At 46.5% G+C, this 19,505-nt stretch overlaps 1 protein-coding gene across 1 annotated transcript in view; it reads right to left on the bottom strand.

Moving 5' to 3' along the window:
- The window catches only part of NOS1 (nitric oxide synthase 1), a 197,391-nt gene that overhangs the window by 53,511 nt on the left and 124,375 nt on the right, over positions 1-19,505 (bottom strand). Inside the window, exons 4-9 of the mRNA XM_065904325.1 lie at positions 12,982-13,110; positions 10,958-11,103; positions 9,498-9,660; positions 8,150-8,241; positions 5,103-5,244; positions 2,080-2,219 (exon numbers count right to left, since the gene is read on the bottom strand). Of these exons, the coding sequence (XP_065760397.1) occupies positions 2,080-2,219; positions 5,103-5,244; positions 8,150-8,241; positions 9,498-9,660; positions 10,958-11,103; positions 12,982-13,110 (812 nt within the window). The remainder of the gene's footprint in view (positions 1-2,079; positions 2,220-5,102; positions 5,245-8,149; positions 8,242-9,497; positions 9,661-10,957; positions 11,104-12,981; positions 13,111-19,505) is intronic.

Below are 19,505 nucleotides of genomic sequence, written 5' to 3' on the forward strand. Positions count from 1 at the left end.
GTTGGTTATCCATTTTAAATATAGAGCTGCTGAGTTCCTTCTGATCTCAGGGCCTTTGCATGGCAGTTCCTTCCTCCTCTTTTCCTCCTGTGCCTGTCCAGCTCTTACCCACACTTTTGTTCTCAGCTAAAATGCTGCTTACTCTGGGAAGTCTTCTCTGATGCCCGATCTGGGATGGGTCAGACACCTTCATGCCTCTAGGTACCATAACATTTATTTTGTGACACTTGATTGGAATTAAGTGGTTTGTTTGGGTAACTGATCTCCTTTTTGAGATTGAAAGCACCACAGAGGTGGGGACCAAGTCAGTGACAAAGGCCTGCACAATTCATGACCCAGAGTGGGAATAATAAACAGTTTTGAATGACAAGTGAATGAATGAATGGAGGCCAAGTTTCACCATTGAAGCTGGTTGAGCTCCCAGATATCAGGCAGTGTCAGGAGCCTTAGTACACTTGCTCCATCTCCAGAGCCTGGAGCAAGGTGGGCAAGTAAGGCCCTGGCCTTGGGTGCAAAATTGAGGGGCACCAACCCAGTAATCAAGATCAAATATTCTAAATTAATTCAGTGTCTTTAAAAAAAATTAACACAAAACCTCCACGATGAACAAAACATCAAAACTTTACATAAAGACAGGATCCCACTCTGCATTTGTATATTTTACCTCACCTGCTTACCTTAATCTCAGCCCTGAACTTTTTGTTGTTTAAGAATTTTGATACATTATGCATCACAGATTTAAAAAGCTAATCTTGATTTTTAAAAATTACATTAAAATACTATTTATTTGATGACTGATTTTTTTTGTGTGCTTTCTCCATCAATTTCGCTCCTGAGGCCAGGTCTTATTGTGGAGTTCTTTTACTCTCAAAAACTGTAAATTCTATTTGCGTTGCTGGCCTCAGCCCTCACAGCCCCATCCCAACTCCAAACTACTTTTGAACTTGAGCTGCATCAGGTCACATAGTTTTCAATGCTTCCCTCTATTTAAAATTTGCACCCATAACAATACAGGAAGTGCTTCTGCTCTTTCACCCCTTGTGTGTGTGTGTGTATGTTGGTCGCTTTAGTCATGTCTGATCCTTTGTGACCCCATGGACTATAGACCATCAGGCTACTCTGTCCGTGAGATTCTCCAGGCAAGAACACTGGAGCGGGTTGCCATTGCCTTCTCCAACTTCAGCCCTTAGGGTTGGAAAATGGATAGGTCCAGGTTGATGACTTAAAAGGGGTGGGGTAAAGAGGGAAATTTTTAAAGAATTGAAGTATAGTCGATATATAATATTACATAAGTTACAGGTGTACAATTTTTAAAGGTTACATTCCATTTATAGTTGTTATAAAATACTGGCTATATTGGGGCTTCCCTGGTGGCTCAGAAAGTAAAGAATCTGCCTACAATGTGGGAGATTTGGGTTCAATCCCTGGCTTGGAAAGATCCACTGGAGGAGGGCATGGCAACCCACTCCAGTGTTCTTGCCTGGAGAATTCCATGGACAGAGGAGGCTGGCAGGTTACAGTCCATGGATCTCAAAGAGTTGGACACAACTGAATGACTAAGCACACAGCACTGGCTATATTCCCTATGTTGTACAATATATTCTTGTAGCTTATTTATTTTATCCATAATGGTTTTTACCTCTTTATCCCCTATACCTCTACTGCCCCTCACCTATTTCATCTCCCCACTGGGACCATTATTATTATTATTCTCTATATCTGTATTCTCTATATTCTGTATATCTGTATTCTCTATCTCCTCCTTTTTTGTTATATTCACTAGCTTGTTGTATTTTTTAGGTTCTAAACCTAAGTGATATCATATAGTATTTGGTTTTCTCTATCTGACTTATAAGGAGGGGGATTTTGATTCAGAGAATATGATGGTCCCTCGGATGGGGAAGGAGGAATTACTGATCTCGAGGGAACCCACCTTGTCTTGGCCCCATGGTGAGGATAGGAACCAAAACCCCCTTCAGCCTCTGTCTGGGCTGGAGAGACAGGAGGGGGTCCCAGGGTTGGGCAGAGAGGGGCACTGGGTAAACCCTCCCCCGCCCCTCCCCACACCAGGCCTCTTACTTGGGGTGCCTGATGGGGACTTCCAGCACCAACTCTGGAGGGATCTGGAAGAGCTCCGGGTCGTTGCCGTTAGCCTGGAGCAGGAGCGGCAGGACATCAAAGCGACTTCGTGGGGGTTTCCAGCCCTGCTGTATGCAGATCTGCAAGCCAAGCCACCAGGTCAAACCACTGAGCCCCAGACCCTCCAGAGGCAACAGCGGTGAGGGCAGGGGCCGAGGTCCCAGGGCCCGCCCCCCAGCGGCCCCTTCCTCTGGAGGCTCCAGGCCAGGTCACCTCCTTCATGAAGTTCTCCCTGACATCATCCCGTAACTAGTACAACCTCCCGTTCTTCCACGGGATGGAAGACAAACCCGTCCTCCGGCCCCTCACTTGGTGATGTTTCCTGGGCCTTCCCTGCCCTCTGGGAACTCCCAGAGCAAGGGTGAACTGACACTCGCATTGGAAGTATTTGCACTCGGTGCCCTGAGTGCAAAGATACGAAGAAAATCTCCCAAATTGGATGAGGGCAGATCTCTCAGAATGACCACAGAAAAATGCACCTGTTAAAGCAGCTATCCATCGAAATATAAAGCCAGCCATGCAAGTAATTTAAAATTTTCTAGCAGACACATTTTAAAACGTATTAAAAAGACACTCCAAAACCCTAAAGCAAAACCAGGCAAAGATAAATTTAAATAATATATTCATTTGAAACAGTTTTAATTTCAATAATATTTAATTAGTAATTAATTATAGCATGATATTGATTATATAAATAGTAGTAGTAATTTATTAACACTATACTAAAACATTAATATAAAATATGAATAATATAACCACACATTAAAATAGTATTATCAATATTATATTATTAATATTTATATAAAATATTAATTATATATAAATATTATATGATATTGATAGCATATATAACTATAAACTATATTATTAGTATTTTAATAGGGGCACAGTGGTGAAGAACCCACTGCCAATGCAGGAGACAAAGACTCAGACACGTCTAAATGACTGAGCAGGTGCAGAAGCGTGCAAGCGCACACGCGCGCACACACACACACACACACACACACACACGGTGTGGTTCAGTCACTAAGTTGTATCTGACTCTTCTGTGACCTCATGGACCGTAGTCCACCATGCTCCTCTGTCCATGGGATTTCCCAGCTAAGAATACTGAAGTGTGTTGCCGTTTCATTTTCTGGGGGATCTTCCCAACCCAGGAATCGAACCCGTGGTTCCTGCATTGGCAGACAGATTCTTTACCTCTGAGCCACGAGGGAAACCTTATTAACAGTATATTTGGCACTAAAATTAGATATGAAAATATTAATTCAATAAAATATAAAAATATATAATTAAAACACCATTAACTGATTAATGATAAATAATATATTTAAAGATATTTAACATAAAATTAACTATATGTGTTAATACAATAAATGTATTAATTTATTAATAAATAGAAATAAATTAGTCCCATATTACCCACAACATTATTTTTCATGTTTTTCATATTTTTCAGGTAATCAAGATACAAATTACTAATGAGATCGTTCCACTCTTTTTTTGTTCTCCATCTTGGAGACTGTGTGCCTTACACTTAGGGCACATTTCCATCTAGACTCACAGCATTTCATGTGGTCACTGGCTAGGTGCGGCCAGTGGCGGCCATGCTGGGGCTTTTGAAAGTTACAGTTATGTGGTTATGTTTGGGGTGATTCCCTCTGCTGGGCTGGTGGACAGAGGAAGCACAGAAGTGTGGGTTTGGGAGAGCATGTGGTATCAGTGAGGTTCCTGGAGACAGAAGGAGAGGAAGAGGCTGTGGCATGTCTGTCCTGGCTGCCACAAGGACAGGGTGAGCCAAGTATACAGTTAGAGCTCAGCCAGGTGGAGCAGAGAGTCTGGCTGAGGCTAAATGGCGCAGGTGTGGCTCCTGGTTGCCCTGCTTACAGCCCCCTTCCCAGGATAATAACATCTTAACAAGAAAAGCTCCCTGCAAATGAAGTTGGCAGCCAAGAGGATGGGGGGCAGCTCCCTCATGGGGGAGGTACTGGGGTGAGGCATGAGGGTGGTTTGAGGAAAGAACAAGGATGAAGCAGAATGGTGGCTGAGTGGGTGACAAGTAAAAGAGGGAACCAGGCCTGTATGCCTGAGGTGCTCCAGGAGTGGGGTCAGCCTATGATACCTCCTGTGGGCGCAGATGCTGGAAGCTTCCAGGCCGTACCTGTGCTGCCTGTGTACACCACCACCTGGAAAGAACCTGGATGGGGAGAAGGTGGTGTTCGTGTTCCTAGTGGCTTGTATGAACGGACGTGGGCTGCTAGCAATAGCGGGGTGTTGGAGAGTCAAGCTCATCCGGAGAGGGGTTGGGTGGGTGGGCAGCAATGCTGTACAGAGACATGAATGAAAGGATGAAGGGGACGAGGCTGACATATACCTCACTCAGAAAAGAGGGCTGGAACTCTGCACTCCCAAGGCAGGAGGCTTGAGTTCAATCCCTGGTCAGGGAACTAGATCCTACATGCTGCAACTAAGAGTTTGCATGCCACAACTCAAGAGTTCACGTCAACTAAAAGACCCCACATGCAGCAACTGAGACCTGGTGCAGCCAAATAAAGAAGTATTTTTTGAAAAAGAAAAGATGATGCTAGATATGACTTCCACATATTAGTTCCCCTCCTCCCAGGGGAAGGCAGGAGATTTGACTTGTACTTCTGGCTTTCCCTTTGCTAGTGCAGGAGCCTTGGATAATGCATTTGGCCAGTCTGAGTGGGACTCAGTCTACTCATCTGTGAAATGGGACAACAGTTCCCATCATGAGGTCTGGGTGACATAATGACATGAAAACGACCAGCTGTAACAGAACCAGCTGGACTGGAGGCAGGCAGACACAGCAGGAGGTCTGGAGGTGAGTAATCTGCACCTACTGCCTACTCTCTCTGTGATGATATTAAACCAGAAAAGTCTGTGGATAAAGAGAGTTTGGGGGATGAGAGTCTGTGTGGGGGAGGGGTGGGGGCACGTACCTCCGTGAACTCCACGTTGGCTGGATCCCCCAGGATGGAGCCGTCGGGTTGCTTGTAGCCAGCATAGCGGATGAGTTGAGAGTTCCAAACGCGGAAGTCATGCTTGCCGTCGGTCCTCTGGGGAAATATGGTGATCGCAGATCTGTGGTGGAGAGAGGGGGACATTTGGCATCGGGGCTGGGCTTGCACTTCGGAGAAAGACTAAAAGAAGAGCTGCTCAGGTCCATGGTGCACAAGGCTCAGGGTGGATCCCCATCTGCTCTGAGGCCCCCAGGGCCCATGGGGCAGCTGTTGGAAGGGGTGGGACTTTGTTCTGTCCCTCCACTGACCACTAGGTGAGGAAGGGGGGAGGAAGGATGCCCTGGGCCAGCTCACGGAAGGAAACAGAATGCTTCTCCAACTGGAGTCTTTCGAACAATCTTGACTTGGGCCATTTTTCCAAAAAGTTCTTTTGCAGCAGGTAGTCCTCAGGGGGAGAAAAAATCATCAGGCTCTGTTTCCTGTTAAGAACTTACCACTGATTCCCAGTTTCAGTCTTTCTTTTACCACCATCATTATTGCCCCAGTTGCTCACCCCCTCTACAGATTTGAGATCAACTTTCATTTGTACTGATATTTATTGACTTAAAAAAAGTGAAGACTGCCCCTGGCCTCACTCACCCAAACAGGCAACTGTGAGACCCTGTATTATTATTAAACTGTAGAAAGATGTTGCTGCCTGCAGAAGGCAGCTCACTGGAGCCCTGCCCTCTTTTTGTTAGAAGGGAGACCAGCAGTTTGGAGAGATGTTAATGATGCCTTATTCTCTTTTGCACCATCAGAAAGACTGAAAAATATGGAAAGGAGAGTAACTTTTTCACAAAGTGATTCAATGTAGGGATTTCCCTGGTTAATTTCCCTGGATTTCCCAGTGGTTAAGATTCCATGCACCCAAAGCAGGGGGCCTGGATTCAATCCCTGGTCAGAGAACTAGATTCCACATGCCACAACTAAGAGCCAGTGCGGCCAAAAATAAATAAATAAATAAATAAAGAGTGGTTCAGTGTTATCTCCTGTCAGGAGCTCTTGTTACTTGGATTCATCAGTTCCATCCATGGACCAAACCCAAGGCTATGGAAGCCACGTCCTGGCTTATGTCAACATGGGGGTGACATCGTAGGTCCAACTCCATGCTCACAGATCTGCTCCCATTCATATCTTGCCCTGGAGCCCTACTCCTGCTGCCTGCCTTGCGTGGAGTCCGTTTCTGCTGTCATGTACCCGATTTCAAGGCCCAACTCAAATCTGCCTTCTTCACACAGCATCACCTGTCTTTTCTGGTTCCTAGGGCCTCCTTTGTTAGCACATTTAGGTCTCGCTGTCTGCCCAAGATCGTATCTCATTTAATTCTGCAGGGAGCGGTGTGTCACACCTTGGGGTGAATCTGGAATCCAGGCTGCAGGCGAAGTCACAGAGAGCCAAAGACGCTCTTAAGAATCTCTTGGCAAGGGTGCCACATTGGAGATGAACAGAGACTGAGTCAAATTGTCAGCATTTCCCTCCAGTGTTAAAACACATGGCTGTTTGGCTGAGCAGCAGATAACACATGTTTGTGTTTGTTTACATATATTTTAAAAGTATGTTTAGAAACTTCAGAATCACACGCAGTGGGATGGGATGCTTACTCTGTGCAAGAATGAGTCCAGAGGAAGACATGGGACAGCTTTACACTTCCCATCTCCCAAGTCTCCTGAGCTTGTCACAAAATGACAAGTCAAATGCCTGTCCTGTTTAAATTTCATCTCTCTCCTTCCCTTCCTCCCACTTGCCTACCTTCCTCTCTTATTTTAGGTTATTTCTATATATGGCATGCATCCTCTTATGGCCTCTCATTGTGTCCAGATGTGTAGTTTAAAACTTGTTTTAAAAAAAAGAGAATCAGCTGAATATTTTATCAATAGAAGATCTCATTTAGACCTCCACCAAAAGAAAATTGAAAAAAGTAAAGGTGCACTGCTTGGCCTCTGGTGACCCCTGTCCCTAATCACTCCATCACAGCATCATTTGAAAACTTTCAAAATAACTCACAAGCTCCTTGAGGCCAAACCTTGGCTAGGCCATACTTTAACACTTAGGATATGCAGGTGAGAGGGGTTCTTTGTTGTTCTCTGAGGGGCAAGGTCTTTTTGGGAAAATTTCTGAATACTAATTTCCCCAGCAGGCCTTAAATGACAGGCTCTTATCCCACTGGTGGGCTCAGGTGGCAAACACAATTTCCTTCTCAAGGAAGAGACATGCCCAAGAAAAGCCATGCTTAATGCCAATAAGCCACTTCACGGATGAGCTCAGCATAGCCCAAGGGCTTGTGGGAATATCTTTGCAGTGGTCCTGTGCAGCCCCAAGGTGAGGCTGGTCCTCAGCTGCTGGGAACAGATGCAGGGGCAGGACCGAGGGAGTACGATTAACAAGTGTCACCGACTGTCTGCGGGGCCTCAGCTGTTCCTTCTCAGCTGCTCTTCTCCCAGCTGAGACTCGCCAGTGTGGAAGCCACCAGCTCACATCAGTGCCTGTCTGCTTTGGGCTGCGCCCTGCAGCTTTGTTCTTGGTGGGAGGTAAGAGAAGTCCCAGATGTGGCTCAGCTTGGTGAAACCAGAAATGGTGATCCCCACAGCAAAGGGAAAAGACGTTGCGTTTGAAACCCAGGGGACCTTGGGGTGGCTCTAGGCAAAAGAGTAGGTGCTGGTGAAAGCAGGTCACCACCAGCAAGGGGGTTTTCCTCTTCCTGGGAATCTGAAACATCTCATCCTGTTTCCTCTAGAGGCTGATGTTAAACTGTGGGATGAACGTGACTGTGGTTGCTATACTTCTGCAAACCACAGGGGAGTCTGTGTCTCTTGGGAGAGAAGGCACGTGGAGGTCAGAATGAGGAGGCCAGGCCACCTTTCCCCATGTAGCACTGGCCCCGAGGAAAGAGGGGGAGCATTTCCATGGCAGGGGAGCCAACTCCAGTCTCAAGGGTCAACACCGTGGGGACGTCAGATTCCCTTTCCCCAAGCTGGTTGGCTCACCTGAGGTTCCCTTTGTTGGTGGCATACTTGATGTGGTTACAGATGTAGTTGAACATCCCGTGAGCAGTGGTACAGTCTCGGGCATCAAACACCTGTAAGGGGTACATTGTGGGAACGACTGCCTCCTCTTTCCCCATTCAGCCCTGCCCAGGGCAGCCCTCTCATTGGAGAAGCACCCAGAGCCCACCCCAGCTGCTGCCCCATTGGGGTAGTGAGCATTTCATTACTGAACCTCCACCCTGTGTTTTATAGTATCTTTTTATAATCTAATAACCATGGGCTAATCAAACCAGGAAAAAATCCCCTAAAAGCAGGCATGGGGTGTAAGTGAACATGGGAAAGGAATGCTGAGCAGAGGAGTGACTTGTAATGGCCTGCCTGTATCTCCTGTGAGGTTGCTAGGGATTAGGGACTTTGTCACTTTGCCAACAAAGGTCCGTATAGTCAAAGCTATGGCTTTTCCAGTAGTCATGTATGGGTGTGAGAGTTGAACCATAAGAAGGCTGGGGGCTGAAGAATCAGTGCTTTGAAATTGTGGTGCTGGAGAAGACTCTTGAGAGTCCCTTGGACAGCAAGGAGATCAAACCAGTCAATCCTAAAAGAAATCAACCTTGAATATTCATTGGAAAGACTGATGCTGAAGCTTCAGCTTCAGAACTTTGGCTGCCTGATGAGAACAGATGACTCATTGGAAAAGACCCTGATGCTGGGAAAGATTAAGGGCAAGAGGAGAAGAGGACAACAGAGGATGAGATGGTTGGATGGCATCATCGACTCAATGGACGTGAGTTTGAGCAAACTCCGGGAGGTAATGAAAGATGGGGAAGCTTGACGTGCTGCAGTCCGTAGAGTCACAAAGAGTCATACAAGACTTAGTGACTGAACAACAGAACAGGGACTTAAAAATAAAACAAACAAAAATCAGACAAACTCCCCCTGAGACTGATAACTAATCTATTTCCAACTTACAAATATTCCCCAAGGGAAAAAAATCATACCAGGAGATGCAGAATCTAATGCTTTCGGGGAGTAAGCAAATAACGTAAATAAGGAATGAGAGTAGGTGTAAGACAAAAGGGACGAATGGGGTCTGTGGTAACCTGGAGAGTATAAGCCCTACCTAGAGACATCAAATTCAGGTTTTAAGAAAGATGCTTTGGCTGAATAAAACATGACTACAAGCCAGATCTGGTCATGATCTGAGAATCTGGGACCCCATGATGACCATTTGATAGCTCGCCATGGTCACCAAGGGCCCTCGGTAGAAGCTGACCCCTTTTAAAGCTCATTTCCCCCGCACCGGCCCCCACCAAAGGGCTCTTCCCAATATCTGAGCCCGACTGCCCACCTGCAGCTTGGACCACTGGATCCTGCCGACGCAGCGGGAGGCGTTCCGCCAGGCGTGCTTGGCCCCGTAGATGAGCTCTGTGTCCTTGAGCTGGTAGGTGCTGGTGGTTTCAATCTCTTTGTTCACCTCTTCCAGCCTCTCCATGTGGGCTTTGGAGCCGAACCTGAGGGAAGAGGGAAGGGACACGGGAGCATTACTTTCTCTCCTCAATTAGAGGCTGGTGGAAGGAGTGAGCTATTACAGGAGGCCAGAAGCCACGGGGAGTCTGAATTGATATCCGGACATGATAGTTTGTGCATAAAGCAAAGGTTGGCAAACTCAAATGCCTCCGCAGGCCCGAACATGGGACTGAACTGGCTGAGTGGGGACTGTGGCAAGCAGGCCAGCCCAAGACTAGTCCACAGAAGGCAGTCTCAACTCTGTTCCAGACTGCTGCTGTCTGACCAGGGGCCGGTACTGCCAGGTCTTCTTTCAAGAGAAACTGGGAATCTGATTTTTAAAGGGAACTCTTCCCATTTCTAAACAAAATTTTAAATTTGTTTTAAATTAAATTCACTTTAAGAAAGTTAAAAAAATTCTTATGAAAAGTTGCAGGCTGACAAAAGGTATAGAAAATAATATAATGAACATCGGTATCCCAAGCCTGAGAAATCATTAATAAACAAGAAAATATTTTATAATTCCTTGGGGACTACTCCTTACCATAGCTCACTTTCTTTCCAGAAGTGGCTGCTATTTTGAATGTGGCATTTAGCATTCTTTTGCTCTTGTCTAGATTTTTGACACTTGTGCATTGGGTTGACCAAAAAGTTTGTTCAGGTTTTCTGATGTTATGGGAAAATGAATGAACTTTCTGGCCAGCCCAATATATATCCCCCTAAATCATGTATAGTATTATTTTTTATGAATGGTGCTGTCCTAAATCTATCTTCTATAATAGATACACTGTATCTATTGAGTAGGATGTATCTATCTTTTCTTCCCTTTGTTCAAAGTTATTTGTGAGCTTCATTTCCATGAACACACAGAGCTTTCACTTGCTCATTTTCATAGCTATATAATATTCCATTACAGAACCTGCCACAGTTCACTTACACATTCTCCTAACAGTAGAGTTGAGGTCATTTCCAGCTTGTTGCTTAATTTCATTTTTTCCTATAATAACTATGCTTCAGTGAACATTCTTATGCTGACCTTCTTGTGAACAAGTGTGAGTTTCTTGAGGGAATATACCCAGGTGTGAAATTGCTTGAAGAGTTTCAAAGTTAAGAGACACTCTTCAGGCTAAACAAAAACATTTCTAGGGGCCAGATCTGGCCCCTGTACATGATCAGGCTCAATTTTCCACCTTTGTGAATGGCGGGCAGAAGTGCTATGCTCAGTCTTGGTTCAACTGAGCAGAGTTTGACCTGAAGTCTTTGTACCCAGTACTGGGGCTCCCAGTGTAGACATGAACTTGCCTTTTAATTGATGAGTAGTACTGATCAATGAACTCTTTGGCAAGAAGAAAGAGCTGTTCTTTTGTGCGGACGTCTTCGGGCTTTCGTATTTGCTGAGAAGGGAGCATGACAGACCCCATACAGATGTGCTCAGTGCATCCTGTTCCCTGGAAGGAAGAGAGGTTTGGGCCGTTACTTAGCTTCACCCAAGTGTGGCATGTGTAGGGCTGTGGACTTGGCTCTGACATTCGTGGTAGAGTTTCCCTGGCCTTTAATTCCCACAGTGAATTTCTCACATACCAGCTTCCAGTCACTTGTACCTGGTGATTAGCCCAGATGAGGAAAAGATAACCAGCATTTTAGAGTGTTTGTTAGTCACTGAGTCGTGTCCAACTCTTTGTGACCCCATGGACTGTAGTCCGTCAGGCTCCTCTGTCCATGGGATTCTCCACAGGCAAGAATACTGGAGTGGATTGCCATTTCTTCTCCAGGGTATCTTTCTGACCCAGGTATCAAACCCAGGTCTCCTGCATTTCAGACAGACTCTTTCCCATCTGAGTCACATCTGAGTTAGGGGAAGCCCTAACCAGCATTTTAAGGTTCTGTAATTATTTGCTCTACTCAATGAGGCAGGGTGAGGAGAGGGGCTTTATGACTGTCATTCTCTGGGAATCAGAACCATTGATGTTGAATCTCCCAATATTTAAAAAAAAATTTTTTTCTTTGGCTGCACCATGCGGCATGTAAGATCTCAGTTGCCAACCAGGGATCAAACCCATGTCCCTTACATTGGAAGCATAGAGTCATAACCACTGGGCCATCAGGGGAGACCCCTCCCAACTATTCTTTGACCCCATTTTGATCAAGAAGGACTAATAGAGTGATTACAATAGCTCTTTTGAACAGGTCTACGGGATGTTGATTGCAGAAAATAGCCCCAATTCTTTCCCTCCGTCTATTCATGCCCTTTACTATGTAACTTTGCAGCAATTCTCATCAAGAGGTGAAGCCTGCTCCCTCTCCTTTTGGATCTGAGCTGGTCTGGGCCAACAGGAAATGGCAGAGGTGACATTGTGCCCATTCTGATTCTAGGCCTCAAGACATCTTACATGTTTCTGCTCATTCTCTCAGGACCCTGCATCCAGTGCATGGAGGAGACCAAGCTACCTTACTGGAGGCTGAGAGGCCCTATGGAACAGAGCTGACTTATCCCAGCCAAGGCCCTCCTAGCTCAGCCTGCCCAGAGCTGACCCCTCAGGTAATCGCAGAAGTGTGAGATCAGCAGAAGCATGAGAACCACCCTGCCAATCTGTAGGTCTTGGAAAATAACAGTAGTAGTTGCTTTAGGTCACTAATTTTGGGGTGGTTTGTTACACTGTGATAGCTAACTGATACAACATTCCTCCAAGTGTTAGTTGCTTAGTCATGCCCGACTCTTAGCGACCCCATGGACTACAGCCCACTAGGCTCCTCTGTCCATGAGATTTTCCAGGCAAGAATACTGGAGTGGTTTGCCATTTCCTTCCCCAGGAGATCTTCCCAACCCAGGGATAGAACCTGGGTCTCCTGCACTGGAGGCAGATTCTTTACTGACTGAGCTATGAGGGAAGCCCACTTTCTACAATATAAAGAAACTGATTGATTGATTGACTTTAAAATACATAAAAATTTAGAGGACAGATTGATAACTAAGAAGAGTTTGTTCAAAACTCCATCAGTGGTTGGATTGTGAGATGTAAAAAGAATGTACTTAGGAGCAGCAATCCTCTTTTGGGTACAGGGGACAGAAATAACTAGTATTTGCACAGGTAAGTATCCACCAGTGGTTCTCAAACGGGGGTGGATTTCCCACCCAGGTGGCATCTAGTAATATCTGGAGACAGATTTGGTTGTCACAACCGGCATCTGGTGGACACAGATCAGGGGTGATGCTCAACATTCCACGATGCACAGGATGGTCCCCATAACAAGAATTATCCCGTCCCATGCGTCGATATTGCTGGGGTTGAGAAAAGCCTGGTCTCCCGCCGTGCTGGGATACTCACCAACGTGCTCTTGAGGTGGAGGGTGTCAGAGAGAACCACGTCAGTCTCCCAGTTCTTGACCTTGAGGAAGCGAGGGCACTTGGAGGGGCTGCCATTCTTTGTGGGAGACTGTTTTCCCGAGGCAGGGGGCTGGAGGAGAGAATGAAGATGGCATATTAGGCACTGGAAGATTGCCTCCACTGGGGTGGGAAGAGGTGGTCTTCTTGCTGGACTCTGCCCCTAGTCACCACCTGTCTGTGACTCTCTGGGGTGGACACGTGCAAGGTGACTGGGACCTGGTCCCTCTCCTTATACAGAAGGAGGTGCCACGGAAGAAGGTCTCAGGATCTGTCCTGGGGAGAGGGGTCAGGAGCTCAAAAGCTGGTCTCTCTGGCCTCTAGTACAGGGTCTGGCACAGAGCTGGGACCCAATTAATGCTTGTTGAATGAATAAGTGACTGAAAGAACACTGTCAGTCTCTCCAAATGGTAACAGCCCTCAGGGCTGAGGAATCAAACCTGAGGTTGGGTCAAGTTACTTGGATTTCTGGGCCGTCCTGCCATAGTCCAAACTCACCATTTTAGGCAAATACTGGGAGAACAAGAAGTTTAAGTGAGAAAGGTTTGAAGCATAGCATGCTCAGTCATGTCTGACTCTTTGTGACCCCATGGCCTGTCCCGCCAGGCTCCTCTGTCCATGGGATTCCCCAGGCAAGCATACTGGAGTGGGTAGCCATTCCCTTCTCCAGGGGATCTTCCTGACCCAGGGACTGAACTCTGGTCACCTGCATTCTTTACCACTGCATCACCTGGAAAGCACTGGAAGCGTAGAATACCTTCCTCCAATTTCAGGTTTCTGTTTTTCAAAAAGGCCAAGCATGTCCCTGCCTCAGGGCCTTTGCACATACTATCCTCGCCATCTTGCACATCGTCAGTCCCCCATTTGTCTTCACCTCTGTAAGCAAACTGCCCAGTAGGTGAGAGGGGAGAGGCCTGGCTGACACATGTTGCCCATCCATTTAAAGCCTCACTGATAAGGATCACCTTCTGTTCTTAGGTGTTTCTGAGTGGGTGTCTACCAGCCTGGAGAGAGGTGTGCTTGTGCATTAGACAGGCATCAGCAGTTCTAAGGGAGAGGCATCAGGTATACCCTGATGCAACAGCTGAGCAAGGGAGGGGACGGGATGAAACAGTGTTGAGTGACACTCATGCCAAAGAGTAGCGCAGTGGGCAGTGACTTAGAGCCAGGGTATTCACACATTCAAATTGTATTTCTTGAGCATCTACTATGTGCTAGGCACTGCTAGGTGCTGCGGACACCGAGGTGAACAAGGCAGTCAGGATCCTTGTTCTTCTGGAGCATTGTTTTTGGAGAAGTAGAGATAAATAATAAGTAAACTAATACATGGATGATATAATTTAAGGAGGTAATAAGAATATAATATAGAGAGAAGTAATGGTGACAAAGTGGAGTGGGGGAAAGGCACATGCAAAGGCCCTGAGCTAGGGATGAGCTTGTAAGTTTAAAGGACCGGCAAGGAGGCCAGTGTGGCTGGGGTGTTTGAGTGTGAATGAATACAAAGGAGATGAAGTCAGAAAGGAGGCAGGATCCACATCTCATCAGCATGGAGGTGCTCAGGCTGGTGAGAGAGCTATGAATTAGGACTGAATTGGGTTAAGTCTGGGACAGAAATCACAGAGAACCCTGAAGGACAACTACTAGCATCCACTGAACACTCGCTATGTGCCAAGCAACAACCTTATCATCCCCATTTTACAGATGAGGAAACTGAGGCACAGAGAAGTTAACTAAGTTGAACAAGATTATAGAACTAATAAACTCGAGCCAGGAGTCAAATCCTGGCAATCTGGCTTTCAAACCATGCCCTCCACTGTTTGACCACTCTGCCTCTTGGCCATCATGTACAATTCACTCACTCACTCACTCATTCATTCATTCACCCAGCAGAGGTTTACTGAGTATCTCCTATATTCCAGGCAAGTCATTAAGGGCAAGGGCTATAGTTACAAACACAACAGACATGATCTGTGCCCTCATGGAGTTTATGTAGCCCAATGGGGATGATGATTGAATGAACTATTATAATTGAATGACATGAGTATCATAACATGGGATGTTGGCAGTGTGCAGGGGACTGTGAAGCACACAGAAGGGGCATCTGACCAGGATCATTTGACTTCTAAGTCAAGACCTGTTAATCAGGTAAAGAAGAGGGAGCGGAGTCTTGCTGGTAGAGAAGTGAGAGGCATAGCCACCTTTCTGCAAGTGGAGCTGTATGCTAAAGCATCCGTGCCACCATGTTGGATTTTGGGGAACGGGAGGCAAGTGACAGCATGCCACCATTAAAGACTGCCAGCATAGTGCAGGGAGTGAGAACAAAGAACAAAAGGAAGGTCCTATGACTCATGATCCTCCAGACCTGGTTGTCCCCAGTGGCTCCCATCTCAGCACTGGGTACCAACATCCACCCACCACCTGTGCACGCCACAGGAAGGAACTGTCCTGAACATCATCTTCTTTATCCCCCACACTCAGAGCACCCCTGACTGCCATCCATTTAGCCTTCTAAATGGCTCCAGAATCCTCATTCTCTCCATCTGCTGTGTAGTCCTCTATCCAAGCTTCCACCATCTTTCATTTGGGTGATTGCAACAGCCTCCTAAATGTTAGCCACTCCTCATCATTGTTGGTGTCATTATTCTACTACTAGTACAACTTGTAGGCCTATTACAACTGTGCTTGCGTGCTAAGTCACTTCAGTTGTGTCCAATTCTTTGCAGCCCCCATGGACTATAGCCCACAAGACTTCTCTGTCCATGGGGACTCTCCAGGTCAGAATACTGGAGTGGGTTGCCATGCCCTCCTCTAGGGCATCTTCCCGACCCAGGGATTGAACCCACGTCTCTTACGTCTCCTGCATTGGCAGGTGGGTTCTTTACCGCTAGCGCCACCTGGGAAGCCCTGTTACGACTACTACTGCTCTAAGTGTTACTATTGCACTATCACCCTGGGAGCAGGAGAAGGATTTGAATGAATTCTTCCCTCCATTCCCTATCTGCCCTTCTATCCCACTAAACTCTTAAGTTCTTTTACTTATGTCCCCACATGAAGCCATGTACAGACGACTCTACTTCCTTTGAAGGCCTGTCTAGACATCCTGAACTTCTTTATTTAGGATTCTATTTCTACTCCCGTCTCTCCTAGCAGATGTCCAGGTGATGGAGGTTGCCTCTAGGTGGGCCTTTGTGGTGACAAATTCCTCTGGTCATGCCGGCAATCTGCATCCCTAGGAAAATAAAATCCTACCTTGTCCATATGGGAGGCACTGTAGCCATCCTCCCTAAATACTGGGCATCACTTAGCCAGTAAAGAAACTTTCTCTTGACATCCCAGAGTTTGAGGAGCAGCTGCAGTCCCAGAGCAGGGATAACAGATGTGGTATTGGCATTTGGGGTCAGGCCCAGGGCCCCTGGGGGTGACAGAGGGGCAGAAGGCAGGGATGGGGGGACCCTGACAAGGTGGGAGGAAGCCAGAAGTCTTCACAGGTAGGATGGATGGAGCGAGATACAGGCAATCAAAGAGGCCATCTGTTGAGGGTCCAGATGTGCGAGGGGTGGTCATTACGAGACAACTAATTGGGGGCCCAGGCATGAGCCATGCCACTCTCCGCCCCAGGCTGTGTGAAGGGCACACTTGAAACCAGGCATTAGGAGGCCTCTGGCAGGGCTGTTGTACTTGGGTTTTGATGTTTTAATTAGCCAGCAGTAATATTAGATGACTCAGGAGGGGACAAACGGGGAGATTAATATAGCAGTCGGGGGCCTGGCGTGGGGGATGCAAATGACTTTTCTGAGTGGGGACTGAAGTGCTTGGTCTAAAAACTCAGGATAGTGGTACTCGTGGGTTGTTAGACTGGCGACACGGCACAAGCGGGCTTGGGAACAGAGTGTGTTCTTCCCTAGATTTGTGTTCAGGGTAGACAATGGAAAACTTTTCAGGTGGTGGGAGACACTGACTCGACCTCAGTGGGTTCAACAGGAGGACTCCTCGGTGCCTGCTTCTAAATTTGCAAAGTAGGCTCTGAGCTACTAGGAGCTTCAAAGGCTTTGTCAACACCTCTTCACTCTGGGAGTCTTTACAGAGGTCCTGAGGAAATGGAAGGAAATGATCTTGCAGCCCAAGAGGAGATAGCAGGTGAAGTGTTGTCAGCCTTGGGCTCTGAGCCAGGAATTCAGCTTGTAGGATCCCTGGCAACTTGATTTCCACACCCCCTCCACAGCCCTTCCTTTTCTCTTTCAGCAAACACACACTGGGTGCCTACCACGTGCTATGGACTTGTGTTCTAGGCTCTACCGCGATCCCCACTCTCTTGGCAGCAGCATCTTACAGCGGCATGCTCTCAAGCAGGGGTTTGCAGACGGGGACCCATGGGCCACATCTGGTCTACCCTCTCTTTTGGTATAGCCCATGGGCTAAGAATGGTTTTCCCATTTTAAACTTGTTGAATAAAACAGTCAAAAGAAGGATAATGCTCCACGACATGTGAAAGTTATATGATGCTTGAATTTCAGTGTCTGTAAAGAGAGTTTTATTGACACCCAGCTACCGTCATTTGTTTCCATATTGTCTATGGCTGCTTTTGAGATACAGTGGCAGAGTGGGGGTAGTTGAGATGGAGATTCAGATGGAATGGCCCACAAAGTCACATATATTTCCTATTGCCTCCTTTCCAAGAAAACTTTGCAGACTTCTGATCAAAAGGATTGAATTCCAGTGGCTGAAAGCTAACCTATCTTACTTAAGTCTCCATTAACTTAAACATTAGTTATCTGTTTTATATATGTGAAAGTGAAAGTGTTAGTTACTCAGTGGTGTCTGACTCTTTGCAACCCCAAGGACAGAGGAGCCTGGCAGGCTACAGTCCATGGGATTTTCCAGGCAAGAATACTGGAGTGGGCTGCCATTCCCTTCTCCAAGGAATCTTTCCAACTCAGGAATCAAACCTGCATCTCTTATGTCTCCTGTATTGGCAGGAGGGTTCTTTACCAGTGGTGTACATATGTCAATCCCAATCTCCCAGTTCCTCCCATCCCTTTCTCCCCTTGGTATCCAGACATTTGTTCTTTACATCTGTGTCTCTATTTCTGCTTTGCAAATGAGGTCATCTCTATAATTTTCTAGATTCCACATATATGTGTTAATATATGATATTTGTTTTTTCCTTTCTGACTTACTTCACTTTGTATGACAGTCTCTAGCTAGGTCCATTCACATTTCTACAAATGACCCAGTTTCATTCCTTTTTATGACTGAGTAATATTCCATTGTGTGTGTGTGTGTGTGTGTGTGTGTATCATATCTTCTTTATACATATATCTTTATAGATGTTTGTATATAGATACCACTTTTTGCTGACACATCATTCACTTTGCTCTATCTCCAGTGCCAAGCCGGAGAAGGCAATGGCAACCCACTCCAGTACTCTTGCCTGGAAAATCTCATGAACAGAGGAACCTGATAGGCTGCAGTCCATGGGGTCGCTGAGTCGGACATGACTGAGTGACTTCGCTTTCACTTTTCACTTTTATGTATTGGAGAAGGAAATGGCACCCCCCTCCAGTGTTCTTGCCTGGAGAATCCCAGGGACGGGGGAGCCTGGTGGGCTGCTGTCTACGGGGTCGCACAGAGTCGGACATGACTGAAGCGACTTAGCAGCAGCAGCAGCAGTGCCAAGCACACACTACCTGTTCAACAAACACTTGAGGGCTGCTATGGACTGAACTGTATCCTCTCAAATTCATATGTTGAAGCTCCAACTCCCATTGTGACATATTTAGAGATAGGACTTTTAGAAGGTAATTATGGTTAAATGAGGTCACAAGGGTGGGTCCCTAGTCTTACAGGATTAGTGGTCTTATATGAATAGGAAGAGACATCCATTTCTCTGAGTGCACAGGCTGTTTAAGGACACAGTGAAGGTGGCTGTCTGCAAGCCAGGAAGAGAGCCCTCACCGAATGTGACCACATTGGTACCCTGACTTTGGATCTCTACCCTCCATAACTGTGAGAAATAATTTTCTATTGTTTAAGCTGCTGAGTCTGTGGTCTGTTATTGTGGCAGCTTGAGCTATTTAATATAAGACCTAAATGTATTTCTAAATTGTGTAGTCCCTTAAATGCTAAGCTGAAAGCTTTGGCCTTGAATGAGTAGACAGTGAGAACCCCTGAAGCTGCCTGGTGAAGAGGGTGGTCTTATCAAAGCCATTTTAGGAAATACATGAGTGTAAGGACTGTAGAGGGAGAGGGTGAAGGCTGAGAGACCCAGGAGGGAGCTGCTGCACCAGTGCAGTTGAGAGGCCAGGAGAGTGGAAAACACAGCAGCAGCAGCAGATGACAGGAAGGGAGGAGATGGGAGTTGGGGTGTCAGGAGCAGGACAAGAGCTCTGTGGCTTGAGAGGATGGGGGAGAAAAGAACAAGTCAACACTGACGCAGAGGTTTTCCATCTGGGTAAGTGGGAGGATGTG

The sequence above is a fragment of the Muntiacus reevesi genome, chromosome 13, assembly GCF_963930625.1.
Source record: "Muntiacus reevesi chromosome 13, mMunRee1.1, whole genome shotgun sequence".
Classification (NCBI taxonomy): domain Eukaryota; kingdom Metazoa; phylum Chordata; class Mammalia; order Artiodactyla; family Cervidae; genus Muntiacus; species Muntiacus reevesi.